General features: G+C 37.9%; 2 protein-coding genes across 4 annotated transcripts; both read right to left on the bottom strand.

The window, feature by feature from the left end:
• Window positions 1-958: 958 nt before the first annotated feature.
• Window positions 959-6406, bottom strand: LOC131299070 (protein RKD5-like). Of its 3 annotated transcripts, XR_009190612.1 has the most exons (7): window positions 6220-6406; window positions 5529-5784; window positions 4316-4542; window positions 3158-3375; window positions 2609-2870; window positions 1246-1333; window positions 959-976 (listed from the first exon to the last, which is right to left on the bottom strand). XR_009190612.1 is itself a non-coding variant. In XM_058324617.1 (6 exons), the coding sequence occupies exons 1-5, from the start codon at window positions 6281-6283 to the stop codon at window positions 2658-2660; spliced, it is 978 nt and encodes a 325-aa protein (XP_058180600.1). In that variant the 5' UTR covers window positions 6284-6406; the 3' UTR covers window positions 1037-1333; window positions 2609-2657. The 3 variants fall into 3 exon arrangements, 2 of the variants coding, with proteins under 2 accessions (XP_058180600.1, XP_058180601.1); XM_058324617.1 differs by lacking the exon at window positions 959-976 and having other exon boundaries at window positions 1037-1333; XM_058324618.1 differs by lacking the exons at window positions 959-976; window positions 1246-1333 and having other exon boundaries at window positions 2783-2880.
• A 1709-nt stretch (window positions 6407-8115) lies between these two features.
• Window positions 8116-15998, bottom strand: LOC131299069 (rab escort protein 1). The gene is made up of 9 exons (XM_058324616.1): window positions 15198-15998; window positions 14078-14200; window positions 12572-12671; window positions 11759-11797; window positions 11379-11622; window positions 11223-11298; window positions 9844-10036; window positions 8722-8802; window positions 8116-8498 (listed from the first exon to the last, which is right to left on the bottom strand). The coding sequence occupies exons 1-9, from the start codon at window positions 15908-15910 to the stop codon at window positions 8385-8387; spliced, it is 1683 nt and encodes a 560-aa protein (XP_058180599.1). The 5' UTR covers window positions 15911-15998; the 3' UTR covers window positions 8116-8384.
• Window positions 15999-16744: the final 746 nt, after the last annotated feature.

Here is a 16744-nt window from a genome sequence, read left to right as displayed (position 1 = left end):
TAATTCGACTTCTGCATTTTTAATGTCTTGACAAATCCTCAACCAAAAATAAAATTGGGAGGTGAAGATTTGGCAACTATTTTTTCTTTTCTTTCTAAAAAAGCTCGTTTCAAGTACTTTGGATGAAATCTAAACTATTGATAATCGAGATAGACAGCTAAGACCGTACACTGCACCCTTGCAGTGCACCCTGCACACAGGGACCCGGTCCGCGGCTAAAAACCTTCAGGGTTACACGTGTGAACACTGAACACCATTACTCGGTTTCGATGACTAAATTCCCATCAGGTTCTCTCTCTCTCTCTCTCTCACTTTTGTCTTTTTCTACAAACAGCATATGACCACTTCAAAAAAGTCCCAGGAAACCTCTTTCCCTCGGAGTTCCTTTTTTAGCAAGCATACGGCCGGAAGAAATTGAACAGAAAATCCTAGGAAAATACGAGGAACATAAGCTATTGACAATTCAATCACAGCCCTGTTTGTGTGGGAAAGAGGTAGAAGAAAGGTCAACCCAAAACAACAGCAGAGAATGGATTAATGGGAATAAAATCGTAGGCCGTAAAACCAAACAGCCAACAATTGTAGAGTTGTTATGTCCGTAAACCTAACAACAATGCTAGTGCCACGCACAAAATGCGCCTGCGATGCCGTCTGCATGGGCCCCTTGATGAACGCGAGTGTGTGTGCATTTATAGGTGTGTGGTCGTAGAATTTTTCGAAACCTAAACTTGAACACATTTTTAAAACTCGTTCTTCTGAGCTTTGGCTCGAGAAGCCTGTGTTGTTAAAATGACACGCTAGATCCTGAAGACTGCAACCGACGGTCTTAAACCCTCTTTGGGTTGTGCTCGAATCATGGATTACCAAGGGAAAGGAAAATGATGGAGAAACAAAAGAGTTAATGTAGCTCTTTCGCTATTATCTTTTTACCTTTCCCTTTGTATACTCCCTTCCTCCATGAATCCAGCGCAAATCCCTGATCCAAAAAATCAGGTACTGAAACTAATCGAGATGTAAAGAATTCTGGGCAAAGAAAGGCACAACAAAAGATGCTTCTTTTCAGATAAAGAAGACGTCAGTTTGACAGTTTTTTTTTTGTTGATCCGCCAGTTTGACAGTTTGAACACAAAGTTACAACAGCAACTTTCTTAGGTATAAAGACCTTGTAGCATCTACTTCAAGCAGTTAAATAAGTACAAACATGCCTGAAGAAGAGATGCGCAGGTAAGATGCAGAATAACACACCCTCTGCGGCTGGGGATCCGGACATTGATTCACTTCTTTATAAGTGTTCTCAACTTGCTTGGCTCCCAACAACTGCGTCATACGGTACCTGCAAATCTTATATAAGAGAACTGAAATGTATTTACGATAAGCTCAATAATATCAATATCTAAGTTAGTGTCATTGCTTCACATTACCTTTCTTCAACTTATCAAGGGTCAGTCCTAAGGTCCACAATTTAGCGTAAATGCCTAATCATAAGAGGACATTAACAAAGTTCAATGTACATGATAATTTTTCGCTAAAATAAGGACAATAACCAAACTTGAAGATTGGACCACAAAGAAAAGGGAATTCCATTATCAACATATAAACTACTATTACAACTCCTCATTAGTCATCTTCATATCTTCAAATCCAAGAGCTACTACATGCCTTTACACTTATCCACTTGGAAAACGAAAGGTCCAAGAGTAAAAGGTCCCCTTGGATATTTAAGTGGAAGGACATATTATATGTCCGGTTAACGTAGTATAGTGCAGGCACATTGCTTGAAGAACAGATTATCATTGGTTTAAACCTAAGATTAATGGAGTCAAAAGGAACTTATGATGTACAGCAGATGACCGGCAAAAGAAAAAAAACATCAATGACGAGGAGAGCCACTTGACCAGAACCTGACCTTACCTTGGTGCTGGTGCACTTTCTATTGGCGAGATCAAGTGGACAGAAAGGGACCACATCAGCACCAATAAAACAGTATTCCAGAATGAATTAACATGATAGGAATTAGGAAAGCAGGTTTCAAAGATGAAGCTAACTGAACCAATGTAAGTCAAATCTTTTTGAGTTCTATGTTCTAATGACAAAATGAGCATAGAAATCCACTTGGTGCGGGGGACAGTTTATGGTCCAAACAAGCCCTTAAATGGTCCAACAATGATGTAAAATGCGATAGAGACTTCGGAATATTTAGTTGGTATCATTGAGGTACATGGCATGTCGCAACTTTGTAGAGGAATTAATATGTTAAAAACACTGTATGCAAAGTGACTCCGAAGTCACCTCCTGTAGAACAGAAATATTCAAAATATTAAAACAGTGAGACTTGGTGAAGAAACGGATAGGATGAAGTTGTACTCAAAATATGGTAGTTGATCCATTTAAAAATTCATGGAAGGTTAACCCCGTTACCAGGCTTACAAAAATGGTGTCAAAACTTTAAAGGACTTATAGTAGCCAGTGTTGATGAAAACTCAGCTAAAGAACCCAATATGAATGGAAAACATGGATGGAATCAAACATGCCTAGAATACCAAAACCCACAACAAAGGCCCTATTCAACACTAGAAGCAGAGCAATGTGAAGAATCCAGTGTTCTTACCGTTCCAAAATACAAGTCATTGCTCTTGCTGTGCTTATTAGTCCAAGCCTTAGAGTAGGGGCAGTGTGCGGATTTCATTATCACAAGCTCTAGCTCTGTACCTTTTCTTGAATATATCTTGCCTGAATTTCTTAGTCTCCATCTGAATCTCCATGAAGGGTTTCCTTTCTATGCTTTCTTTTTCATTTTCTAACATTCTTTGCCGCTTTGCCACCACCAGGGCTGCAGCCTCATCCTCCTGCTGTTGCTGTTCTACCTCTGCCTACAGATGTCTTTTTCATAGTTATGATAGTATCCATGTAATTAGGTACTCATGTACAGAATCTTGGTCTGGTTGCATGCATATGGAGCATTAAACGATCAATCCACCAAGTGATTATACTTAGAAACTCACTCAGCTGGATTTACAATTTAAGTGCACCACCGGCTGAAAAATAGTTCAGATTATGCGATGTTGCTTCTTTTCCAAAACTGTCTCGAATCTCGATATAGTACATGATATATAGAAATCTCTATCTAATCATAAATAAGTGAATAAAATAGGAATACCTGGAGATCACGGATGAGACTGTCAAGGGATTTGATCTTTCTATGTGGCCAACGAGGAATACCTAATTCTCTGCACTTTTTTTTTAGTACTGTGAGTCCAACATTAAGGTTTTTTGAAGCTTCCACTATGGGTAGATCAAAGTATTTGGCAAGATCTGTTAAAGCAAGCCTTGCTATATCTTTGGTTGTGGCTCTCCTTTTCTTGTTATCCGCAAGACCTGCAACCTAGCACCATATCTGTAAGATAATAAAAGATTAACCATACTACTAAAAATCGAACAGAAAAAAAGATGCATACAAAACTTAACAAAGAAATAAGGATGAGAACATCCGGAGTAACAGCAATGTCGTAGAGAGTAGCCGTTGAGGTGATATGGATTGTTTTTTTCCATGGTTTAATTAAGCAGGCAAATCTACAAGCATTCCCTATATGAGCTCTCCAACAACATAACCCATTTGCTATACCATTATAAACATCAGACAACTTATTGCATGAAACTCAACCAAACAAAGCATGAGAACTTGCTTCCACATTTCCCGATTTTTAAACACGAACTCACTTTCCAGTGCGAGTATGTTGCCATGTTTGTCATCTAACCTCCAAATATTAGCTAGATGGATTAAGAAGAACGTCTGGAAACTTGTCTTCAATTATGACCAAAAAGAAGACAAGTCCAGACGTTCTTGTGCTCACCCTTGGATTTCCACAGGAGAGTGAGTGCCAACGGACAATCTTGCTCACTTTTGATATATTTAATTGTCTCTGAACTTCACCTTCGCCAGTTGATCATTAAGGGATAATGTTTCCAGCTTTCTTCTAGCTTGCTGCTCTTGTGGAATCAACATCGAAGCATAAACTTCCACAAAAATTATGCTAGATTAGGTTATAATAGTTAGTATCAAATATGGACTTAAATTTGGGCACCAACACATTTTTAACCTTAGGATATCAAATTATTGCGGCCATCTTACAGTCAGAAGGGAATCCAATCACACATCTCATAATCTAGCCCTTTAGTACAATCTGAAATTTAAGACATTCCATCTTTTGCTACGATGGTATAAATAAACCCATTTGAGGTTTACTATCCAAGATTCCAAATACTAAAGAAAGTACGCACTTGCAATAATTACAAGTAGGAAGCTATGTAGTTTAACCTGACGCTTTATCACCGCCTTCATTCTCTAATTCTGGATAGGGAGCAGAGTTAAGATCCAGAGGGAACACGCACTGACTCCTTACGTGAAACCCTGCAGCAGTGTTCCCAAAACTTGTTTCCTTGGGTAGAACTTGCACTTTCACTCCATTTTTTATTCTGTGGTTCGTCTGGACAATTATTTTAAGGTCATTGGCCAATGTCAGAATAGACGCCAGCTTAGGATTACTGAAATTTGAAATAGAGGAGTCAAATTGGGAATGTGACAAGCAGCAATCAGGGAATGTTAACATCAAAATCAAGATCAAGATTCAATAAGTAAATAAACATATCACTGTGGAGCTTACTTCCACAAAAACTAAGCTCCTATACGGAAAAATCATAAAGAGGATGAAAGGGATAAGCCCAACTTTTGAGAGAGTTCATATAAGAGTACATCCACTGACCCAATCATGCAGAAAGGTGATACGTTTTGAGCAAAATAATGGATCTGATTCTCTCATCAATGAAGGCATGAGTACTACAATCTAATCCATACGCATTCTGAGTCATTTCTTTTTTCCTTTACCAATTTCGAAGTAAGAAGATCCCAAAAGAAAATATTCCTTAACTATCAGAGAGAACAACGATGTTGCTTCAACGTTGAACTCCCAGAAGTAGTAGAATTCAAACGTTTGAGTGCTAGCTCTGGAAGTAATAGCAAACACGAGGAACCTAATTTAAGGAATAAGGCAAGGATGAATGCATGTTTGGATCTTAGTTGAATTATCCTCCTATCAGGGTGACGAATCTTCCCTGGAACCTCACTCCCATTTTCAACGAATCATGTTCCCAACTAGGATGGAACATCTCAAGCATATGAAACCAAAACAAACAAAAAAGCAAAGCTACCAAACCATAAAACTGCATACAGCCCACATTGAACAAAAGATGCTTCTGTTTCCCCAACTCATGAATAAACTAGCATAATAAACTAAACTATTAAACAGCCGTTACTTTAGTAAATCAGGTATGCATGCACTCTCTCTCACACACACGCACACACCCGCTTACACACAGACAGAAATGGAATTCTACTAAGCTAACTGAGCATCAAAACAGGAAAGATATCATCATCATCATCATCATCATCATCATCGAGAGAGAGAGAGAGAGAGAGAGTGAACAGTCAAAAAAAAGTTAATAGCAAAATGGGGCTAACTGCAATTGGATACCTGTAAACTGAGAGTATGGTTGGAATATCATCCAAATTCGGAGTGCCATGACGATCCGCATCGAAAACATAAATGCAAACCCACACACCATTCACACGCCCTTCGAACTGGGCCGAGGGCCGAAATTGCTCCAATGTAAGAACTTTGTATGTCTCGATTTCCTCATAATCGCTATCACTGTGAAACAAATACTCTCTCTCCACTTCCTTTGCTCCCCCATCCTCCAATTTGTACACATGCACTGCCCTGATCAATTCTGCAAAAAGCAAATAACCAAAACAACAAAATTTCACAAACACAGAACAAATTGAAAAGAACAACGCCCATTTCAGAATGACTTCAATCCACGAAACAACATTTAATCAAGTTATAAGGACAACCCAAATAAATATTTCCAGTTTTATCATTAAAGGACCGAGAAAATTGCAACATTAGATTAAGTTATAAGGAAAACCCAGATAAATTTTTTTAATTTACCAGTCACATATCACAAGAGCAAAACCAAAAAAACTAGTAACTCAGAAATGCACAGAGAACAAATTTTACAAAAGCCAATTCAGCATTAACTCAATCTTCACAGAAGACAGAACAAAACATTAGATCAAGTTACAAGGAAAACCCAGATGAGAATTTGAAGGTTATCATTCTAAGATCCAGAAAAACAGCATCAACTATAGCTAAATTAGCTGACCTGGGTACATGTAGTTTTTGAAGACAACTAGAGATTTGAGAGAATGGGCCTGCAATGATGCCATAGAGAAGCTGATATGATTACGGTTTGTAGGTGGAGAGAGAGGAAAGCAAGGAGAGCAGTTTTTTTTTTGATGAAGATTTAAGAGGAGGCTTTTGCATGGGCCTCCAGTGTCACTACACAGCGAAGAGAGAGAGAGAGAGAGAGAGAGAGAGAGAGAGAGGTAGTTTTTATATTTACCGTCGCTTTCTTGATTTCATTTATTTCCTGCTTTAACCACCAATCTTTATTTCTCCATCTTCTTTTTTGGGTATTTGCATTAGAATTTGCAATTTGTTATGAGTAGAAAATGTCGCGGTACTGCAAATAATGAAAACATATGCAATTCGATCATTGAAAATGGCTATTAGTTTCTTGGGAAAGGATCAGATGACCTTTCCAGATTTGTGCATTATCCATTTGTAATATTACGAGCCAAAAGTCATAAAGATGAAAGTGCACATTATCACGATAAAAAATGCTAGAGGCACATTACCTAGAGGCACATCAATCACACCCCTCTCACATACAGGTGGGTCCCACTGGAACGGGACCTACCTGTATGTGAGAGGGATGTGGTTGATGTACCTCTAAGGTGATGTTTCAAAATCAAGTGAGCAATAAGAATATCTCCTGGTTATTATTATTGTAGTTTGGTGGTTTCAAAATCAAGTGAGCAATACGAGCATCTCCAACCCAATATGTCAAATCGGGAAGCTCTGGTATTGAAGGGGACTCAATTGAAGTAGTCCAAGCTCTTACGCAAGAAGGAAAGTATTTCTCTGATTGTAGCTCAGTTCTTTTAGACTGTTTAGAGCTATTGCCTTTTTTTCTTCTTGTCTCTTTACTCATGTTAAACGTTCTTGCAATAGAGTTGTCCATTCGTTGGCTAAACAATCCCTATTAGGTACTAGATTGGTTAACTGGGGGGATCCTATCCCCCAACCTATCACTGATCTTGCCCTTTATGATGTTAGGTCTTCAGACCAAAGTTTCGATTAATAATATTCCACCTCTTTTTCAGGGAAAAAAAATCCCAAAATGTCAAATCTGACATGGCATGCCAAGTGAAAAAATTGGCATGTGAAGTAAGTCCAACTAAAATGTCAAATGTTTAGGTGTCATTTGACATCTTTTCTCTCATGTCAAATTTGACATGTGATGTCAAATTTTTTCCTTGGTTACTTTACTCCCAAAAACTTAATAACTATCCTTAAATAAATGATTAGGCATATTAGGTGGGGTGAAAATTGTATAGATGTCAAATTTTAATATGCCAAATTGCCACCTAAGTCTCCAAAAAAGATATTTGACATTCCCACTTTTGAAGCCAAGGTCGGAGATACTAACATATACTGTACATGCCAAAAGAGAGATTCCAAACAGCACTGTGTAGGTATTTATATACACAAATCCAAACACACGAGTTACCTAAGATGCATCTTTTCCATTTTAAAAGTCGATTTAGTTGTTGGTGCATAGAGACATAAAACACCAATCAACCAAAATTTGCTCATAAAATTGTTAGCAACCTTTTTGTTGAACTCACAACCGCCCAACAAAAAGCCCTTTGAAGATGTCAATACCGCACATTTCAGAGCCGAAACAATGAAACTTGCCCAAATAGTAGGCTGGAAATTAGTGGGCCATCTCGGATCAAAGGGCTAAAACAATGAAACCTGCCCCAAAAGGTAGGTATTCAAATCGAAACTAACATAGAGCTAGTAGATCTATTCATGGTTTTTCTTTTTTGATCGACTACCTGTTCATGGTAAAGAAACAGAATCAACAGAGACCCACAAACATGCTCATCGTTCAGAGGAAATTGTAAGGCCTACACAAGTAACACATACGATATCGATGAAATTGGAACCATTCCGGCAATGTGTCTAATATGCATTTGGTCGTCGACAAATATCTCATACAAGAAATAATAATCCACGGAATAAGATTAATGCCACAACTGTACACTGCAATTACAAAATGCAAGGTCCATCCCCCTCCGGTTCTGCTTCTGAAAACATGGATGCAGTCTTGGTATTGGTAGTAGGTATGAAAAATATGAATCCCGAGCAGATGTTGTGGGTGGACTGAATTTGCAATGACATGACCAGGTCAGAAGACTGTTAAGAGTCCAGTGAGTCATCGTTAGTACTCGGAGCAAGCTCGCCATCATCATCTAGCTGAGAAAAGGTGGTTTCCGGGAAGAATTCTTCTTCAGGAAACATCTTGTGAAATAGCTGCCACATGATATCACAAGCATCAAACACTAACAAGTACATCCATAAGGGATTAACAAATTTTCTAAGGTTTTGATGTGCAAAGATTCTAATATGACCTAACATGACCTCCAGTAAAACGGAACTGAAATAACAAATTTCATGGAATTTAAGAGAAATGGAGAACCAAACATGGTATAAGAGAAGTTCTGTTGCAGAGTTAGCGTGAAGTCAAGAAAAATACCTCCTTAGTTGCATCTAGAAGATCATTGTAGTTAAGATTCCCATCAGGCATAGGTGTAAAACGGAAAGAATCAAATGAACCCTGCAACCAACAATGGGAACTTTCAAAATCGCACCTAGTTCAACAAGGCCAACCAATAACATAACCATAAATAGTTAAACATAGTACAATCACGCAACTATTAAACAACTGAATTTGATGCTTTCTGCAAAAACCTTCAAAAGTAAATTTCCTTGGAATTACCATGGCCATCACATGGTATTATCCATCACTAATTGATCTTTAAACTGCTTCCCAACCATCCTAGAAAAGCTCCATCACTAATTCAAAAACCTGAATACAACGCAAAGTAAACCTAAAGTGACTGGACTATGAATGACATTCCCAATGGAAACCCCAAGACGGAAAAAGAGCCCACCTTACACGGCTTTGCCCCAATTCTTAAAAAGGATGCCACCTCCATCCACGCAGTAACTTGAACCAACTCATAACCCGAAATTATATCAAGGCCAAAACTTCTTGGCAGCATCAAACACAGCTTCACCGTTACACACAAAGTACCTCAACATTTAATCCATCTCAGATCTCACCATGAACCAGCTAAACATCTCCATACTAAAAACTGAGAAGAAACGGATGAATGGAATGTAGAGCACCCAGTCCCAAAAGCCAAAAGCCTAGAGTTTAGAGGATAATCAATCCAGAGAACCATTGATTAGAAGACAAATTTATAAACAGGATATGTCTCAATCCATTTTCTTTTCTTTTTTTTCTGAAAACCATAAACATACTACATCGACTCTTCACCCAACTCCCTCCTCATTTATCCTACTGCTGAATAAAATCCATTACCTCATTACCCACTGTCCTCAGCACATGATGCTAAGTCTAATAAATCATTAAATCTAAAGCTTGTACGGGTGCTAGAACTATAGCCTAGTATGCTTATAACTGAAAAATACAACCCCATCCACAACAGAGTAAACTTGATCGATGCCAAGAAAGAAGGACAAAAAAAAAGTGGCTAACAAATTCATTTGAACAGGCAGAATCCAAGTAGAAAATATAAGGAAGTAAAGGGGGAGGAGATTTTGTTGTTTAAGATAAGAATGAGAAACAAACCATAGTAACTTCCTGTATATACAGAGCACTCCAAAGCAAAGTGGGCTTCATTTCAGTATCTTCACTTTTGTTGTTCGAACTATTTTCAGGGGTTTCAGAAATAGGAACTGAAAAAATAGTATTTATGGCTGCATGCAGTGATTTTTTCCCTTGAATATCATCGTCGCATAAAGTTGAAAGATACACAACAAACCTGAACACAAAAATTAACAAGTACAAGTCAACAATTAGAAGTGCTTCTACGGATCAGCTATTAGCAACCTACTGCATCTAGAAGACTAGAACCCAACAAGAAAAATGAAGAAACCAAAATACTAAGGATTAAAGAAAATATTTTTAATGGCTTAGACATCAAGCAAGTAAACCTATCACTTCAATCAATGCAAGCTGAAACATCATAAGGTTAAATAACATGTGCAGGAGACATATCAAGAGTTTTTTGGCACTATTCGCCATCATTGCAACACAGAGCTACTTTTCCCTTCATTTTGCATAGCTAAATACTAAAACATTTCTATAATCTAGAAAAATCCTTTCAATGAATACAACTGTTTGATGGTTCCACATAAAAGGTAGATGCATGCATATTGATCGACCTTTATATAAAGAGTGGAATGATATAGAGCAGAATGCAAAAAGGAACTCCCAAAATCATTCACCACCATATTCTTCTCAGTACACATACATTTTATCGACCTTTATTTCCTTTTCCTTTCGGACAGGACAAGGAGTGGAGGGAACTAACTAATTTTAAATGTCAGTAAGCTAATCTTTTTTTGAGTGAAGCAAAAATCTGGAACACAAAGCTTAGCTTTAGTATTTTTTGTAAGCAAAATTTTTGAAGAGCCATCAAAAAGTGATGCCGTTTGCAGGTAAATATCAATTAAGTAGTCCATTATCTTCGGGCTTTCTTGGCATAAACAAGATAAGCTATGTACAAAAAGCAGAAGCACATCCTATAATCCTTGTATATTCCCATTCTCATTCAACCATGGCGGGCTTAAGCATGTCCTCAAATCAAGTGTTCCTGCAATCTGAATAAAGTCAAAAGTACATCCACTTAAAGCATGCAAGCTTTCGTGTAATTTAAAGGATATAATAAGCAAATGCCCATTCAACCTTAGGACACGGAATTGAATCATTTAGAGAGGAGAAGGATTAGTTGGCAAGTTGAATCATATACACAATGGACTGGTTTTGATTTACCATCAACATTAAACACAACCATTCAATCTTTTGGGTACCAATTTCATGTCAATGATTAAACTAACTAGATTGGTATCAAATTAGATATGAACTTTCATTTATGAAATCCAACTAAAGAAATACAAAAAAGCTTTCTCAACAAAAATCAAATGGAAAAGAAAAAGATAACTTACTTCCCAGAGGGACAAACAGCTAAACTGCTACCTATCTGAAGAACTCGGATTGATGTGTCCTGCTCAGAGTACAGAGCTAGAGAGAGAGAGGAGTCAATTATATATTATATTTACTCCTATGATAAAAACACAAATAGTATGGTGCACTGAGCTCACATTTAGGAGGAAATACCACCAGACAAGTTGAAACATCGGTCTTTAAGGAACTGTTTGTGATACAAATTCCCCTAGCCACCTTCCCCCTGAAATCTCGGCCAACATCCACTAATTTAGCTTGGAGAAAATCTGGCAAAGAATTAGCTAACGGCACCAGAGTCATGAATGATGGTCCTAGGACCATCTCATTGCTGAATAAATCCTGACCAGAAGCCAACTTAGCACCTTTGCAACTCCCACTTTCCTATGAAAATTTTGCAAAAGTCACAAATATGGCACTCATTTTACCTAATAAGCTGGTACAATAAGCTTCTGTACTAGTTATGTAACCTCCTGTTGCAGAAAACCAACAAAAAGCAGAAATATACATATATCCAAACCTTGTCAACAAGCAGAGCCTTCACTGGCATCCGGAGGACCTACATGACAAGAACTTTAAACATAAAGATTTCATTACAACTCGGGCAACGAACAGAACATTTGAACATGAAATTCATATCTATGAAGGCCAGACTGCAAAAACATTCGGACAATGACAGAAATCCCAATAAAAGCCAAGTAAACAAGTGTACTAGTAATGCCCTGCATTGAGCATTTGATATATCGCTAGTACAATCATATGTCGCATTCATAAGTGGCACACATATATGGGTAGAAAAGTACGAGAATATATAACCGACACAAGTAGACAAATTAACACAATGCAGTAATAGAAAATAATAATTAAGACTAGTACAATCTCGAAGAAGAGATGAGTATACAATTGCCGTAGATACTGTTGTAACAAAAATAACAAAATAGAATATAGTAATTGTTAGTCTCTAAGAAAGATTCTGCCCACTGCTTGAAGAATTAGCAAGAGTAAAGAAGTTGTCATTAAACAAATATAGGGCAGTCCCAGCGAGTAGACTCTACTTATACTCATTTCCAAAAATCACAAGAGAGAGAGGAAAGAAGTTTTTTGAACAGAAACTCTACAGGTGTGAGAAATGCACACGATATGGTGCACTAATTTCTCAAAAATGCTTTGTCCTACACTTGTAGGTAAATTGTAGAATTCATGGATATACTTAAGGCTTCAGCCTTCAAGCCATTCTTAATTTACACAGACATCATGGACGATGAAGCAAAAGACACAAAAGGAATATACAGACACTCTGGCAAAAGCAGCTTGAAGACATAATAGAACTTACATAAAGACAACCTTTGACTGCAGCACGACGGCAGAAGGCTTGACACAGTTCCCCTTGACCATAAATAGGGTAAATCAAAGCCCCAAGTGCATTATGAAACCTGACAAAGTTTAAGTAGCATAATGAATAACAGGACAAAAAAACTAACAGAACTTTGTAAGGGTAGAAGAAGTAGAGCAAGAACAAAAGGAGATTCATCAAACAAACAAGGCTATTTCCACGTTAGTTTAACTCCATATGAAGCAGTTTTGTAAACTGATCAGGTAATAATCACTAAAAAGATGTAGCACAAAGAACCATCTAGCTGCATTAACTACCAATTTACTTGTCACTTTCATCTCTGTATTGAAGTGAATATAGCGCCTTCAACCTCCGTGCTATTGGTGCGCCATTCTTATCATTTTAATGAATTTAATCACTGCCAGAATGACCAATTTACAATGTCCAATATCCTTTTAAAAGGCCAGAAAGCCATGTCCATTGGGACCATCCTAGACCCTTTTACATCTGTAGAGCCCCTAAGCCTAAAATAGAATCAGCCATCTTCCCCAAGTTACCCCAAATTTCTTCAACTTATGTCGTTACAGTTCATAAGAAGGGAAGAAATAACAAGCTCATAGAAACAGTAATCTTGACCAATCAATATTTGTTGTCTCAATACTTCTGTATGTTAGAAGAACCAAACAATTTAGTCATGTTCTTAGAAGAGGTACATTTTTGTAGCTTCAGATTTTCTAGCATGGGCTATAGAGGTTGTCCGTGGGTGATCCGAACAATTTAGTTGGCTTCTTATTTATAGGTCTTAAATAGGTTAAGATAAGTTTCAGATATCATAAAGTCTTAAATTCCAATTAGGAAGTCAAAATCCTGTAAGGAGGAGTTTTGTAAAGCTCCTACAAAGATCCATGATATCCCAATGCAATTAGAACCATGTTTTAGATACTCGTGAAAACTTTTTAAGCTCTATTACAACAATAATGATGCACTTCTAATCCTAGGTGTGATATGGACTTGAGATAAGAAGAGGAATTATTATTAATAACTTTCTCCTTTAAACATTTAAAACTCTAAAACTAGATCACTTTTGCACCCCTTCATCGTACTCCCATACTGTTAGATATAGAAGTGTTAGTCTGCCTTGAAATCTGGCATGTTAAAGCAACCAAAATGAAGAAATTGATGCTCAAGGGCTACCGTTCAGCATAATAAGCCTTTTCCAACCGCCATTTACTAGTCAAGGCTAATTACTAGTAGGGCTGCAATCCCATACCCATCCTCCTTAGTCTTTAAGGTGCTTTACGCCAAGGATTTAGCATTGAGCAGCCTATCATAAAAGGACAAAGGGTTTCTCCAATAGGCTATCCTTTCTTCGGCATTAAGTGGTCCGCCTTCATAGTTCATACACTTGCAGAATGCAGTTCAAAGAACAATGACAAAGTACATGAACAAATAAGCAATAGTGCAGGAAAACAGTTTAGGTGTGAAACAGAAATAACGGCAAGCAACCTGCCTACGGATGAATGGTATAGTGCTAAACGGTTTATTCCATCTTTCGTCTTCAGAACACTTCTACAACCTTCCAACTTGTCTTGGTCGTAATCTGCCATTGCTATTGCGTACATGATAATCCTACAAGGAGAAAATTCATGTAAAGTACTCAACAATCAATGTACTGAATGGGACCTCATAAAAGGAGAACAAAACAAGGTAGATGGTTAACATGCAATCCAATGAGAATAACAACAGATTTTCCTCCATTAAAATTGAGCCTTCAAATAGTTTATGCATATATCTCTATAAAGGAAAGAGTAATGACTAAACACGACACCACTTTTAAGTAGTTTCCAAAAGGCAAATTGAGAAGAGAGTAGGAGACAAAGACAGGAGGAAAATGTCATGGTTAAGGGGTAAAACCTAAAATCATGTTTTTTTTTATTGAGGGCAATAACCAGCAAAATAGAGACAAGACTACATGATTCTCTTTTCTCAACTCTGTGTGATATTAAGTATATAATGCAATCAATACATACATGAATTGAAGAGACTAAGACCATGTTTGTTTTGGTATTTGGATTTTGGTTAATGAGTGGAGAGAGAGAGAGAGAGAGAGAGAGAGAGAGAGAGAGAGATGATTGAGAGAATTTATTGGGGATCCTGCACATAGAGAAAATCCAAAATCCCCAAACGAACATGGTCCAAGTGATTCTCTCTTCTCAACTCTATGTGATATTAAACATATAATGCAATCGATACATACATGAATTGAAGAGACTAAAGTGATTGTCTCTTCTCAACTCTGTGTGATATTAAACCTATAATTCATTCAATAGCAATGTGAATTTTCCCAAATCCTACACCTACAAATGAAACTATCCGTAAGAAAACAAATCACCATGGAGCATACTGCATTGCTTACTTCATAGAAAGTTGTATCTACCAACGTAAACCCTTCTGCATTTCTAACTGATAACCCTAATAAACAGTAAAACATTGTATATTATCCTACATGACTATTTCGAATTGCCCAAGTCAAATAACATAACACAAGTGGAGCAATTCAAAACGCATAGAAACAGAAAGAACCCTCACTAAAACAGATAGAGAGCAAAGGCAATTCGATCTGTACGATTTTATCTTGGTCGGAAACCGGATTTTGTCCAAGAATTCGACAAATGGCCTCTCCAAATCCTCCTCCGAAATCCTCCTACTCCCATCCGACCCCGTCCCTTTCAAATGCCCCTCAACCAGCTTGAAAAAACTCCCCAGACGATTCTTCTCCATCAGCCCTAAGCTCGCGTCCTTGAACACCGCCGACCGCGAGGCCGGCACGCTCGATAGCTTCCCGTCGCCACCGCACACATAGGTCCCATCCACGTTTTTAAACTCCACGTACTGATTAGCCCCTGATTTCAGCATTAAATCAACGGCTGAATCAGCGCAGAACAAAACCCTAGGTCCGGCCAAATCTAGGTTAAACTTCCTGGAATGTTCGAGAAGGTCGGTGGAGTGAGAGTAGATCTCGATGTGCGAGTAGACGGGGCGGGTGGTGAGATCCACGGGGACTAAAACGGCGTCGGACGGAGAGGGGGTGACGAGATCCTCGCGGGGGAGTGGAACGGCGTGGGAGTGGGAGAGGAGAAAGGAGGGGACGTCGGAGAGGGGGAGGGAGGAGAAGTGGGAGCCGTAGAAGGGGTTGGGGTCGAGGTGGAGGACGGTTTTGCCTGCGGCGGAGGAGGCGGCGGCGAGGATGGATTCGGAGAGGCCGGTGCCGATGATGATTACGTCGAAGGTGGTGGGGTCGATCGGAGGGCAGGAGAAGGTGGTGGCGGTGTCGTCCATTGCGGCGAGATCACGAGACACTTCTCTAAGTTCTCTTAACACAAGAATCACAACTACTCTGTTGACTGGTCCACAAGTTTAGTAGGATTACCCGTTCCAAAACTCCTTCTAAGTATTTATTTTATATTTTTAAATTCAAAATTAATATAAATAAAAAATAATTAATTTTTTTTTACACCGTATAAAAAAATTTCAATGTGATTTATCTAACAAGCTTCGTACTGATAGAAAAATTATTTGCGTAAGTATGTAATTTTTAACTTAAAATTATTTTTTTTAAAAATAAGTATTTATTTTCTTTCGAAAACGGGGCCTAAAAGCTTAGGTTGGTTTGTTAAAAAAAAAAGTTAATCTAAGACCGATAAAACTGATTTGTTGTGAAGATATATTACTCCCCTAGTACTACAAGATGAACGTTTAAAATTACTACAATATACGTACAGTGGGATCCACAATTGGTGGTGATAGAAAACTAAGGGGTTTCCATCTAAAATTGATAGAATTTACACTATAAAAAAAATGTTCAACCATGGTTTGTTTATACTCCATAACATGAGCTTCGAACGAACAACGCCGTTATAATTTGGGCTGCTAAACGAACCAAGCTACTCGTGTCCTATTTGTTCGTTAAAAGTTTGTTCAAGGTTGGTTTGTTACATAAACTTATAATTTGGGCTGCTAAATGAACAAAGCTACTCGTGTCGTATTTGTTCGTTAAAAGTTTGTTCAAGGTTGGTTTGTTAATGTAACAAACCAAGTTTGAACATTTTTTTAAAACTCGTTAATATTTTAGATAAAGCTTAGATAAGATACTACTCAGCTTGTTTGACTTAT

The sequence above is a fragment of the Rhododendron vialii genome, chromosome 8a (genome assembly GCF_030253575.1).
Source record: "Rhododendron vialii isolate Sample 1 chromosome 8a, ASM3025357v1".
Taxonomy (NCBI): domain Eukaryota; kingdom Viridiplantae; phylum Streptophyta; class Magnoliopsida; order Ericales; family Ericaceae; genus Rhododendron; species Rhododendron vialii.
The sequence above is the reverse complement of the archived record's forward strand: the minus strand, read 5'-3'. Positions and strand labels throughout refer to the sequence as shown.

Bases quoted from the DNA above. Each gene is read 5' to 3' on its own strand.
- LOC131299070 (XM_058324617.1), bottom strand. From the start codon at position 6,283: ATGGCATCATTGCAGGCCCATTCTCTCAAATCTCTAGTTGTCTTCAAA. The intron at 4,543-5,528 runs GTATCCAATTGC...TTCAAATTTCAG, and splicing joins ACCATACTCTCAGTTTACAG to TAATCCTAAGCTGGCGTCTA. The intron at 3,376-4,315 runs GTTAAACTACAT...GCTAGGTTGCAG, and splicing joins AGGCGGTGATAAAGCGTCAG to GTCTTGCGGATAACAAGAAA.
- LOC131299069 (XM_058324616.1), bottom strand. From the start codon at position 15,910: ATGGACGACACCGCCACCACCTTCTCCTGCCCTCCGATCGACCCCACC. The intron at 10,037-11,222 runs GTAAGTTATCTT...TTTTGTGTTCAG, and splicing joins GCTGTTTGTCCCTCTGGGAA to GTTTGTTGTGTATCTTTCAA. The intron at 8,499-8,721 runs GTATTTTTCTTG...ATCATGTGGCAG, and splicing joins TTCTAGATGCAACTAAGGAG to CTATTTCACAAGATGTTTCC.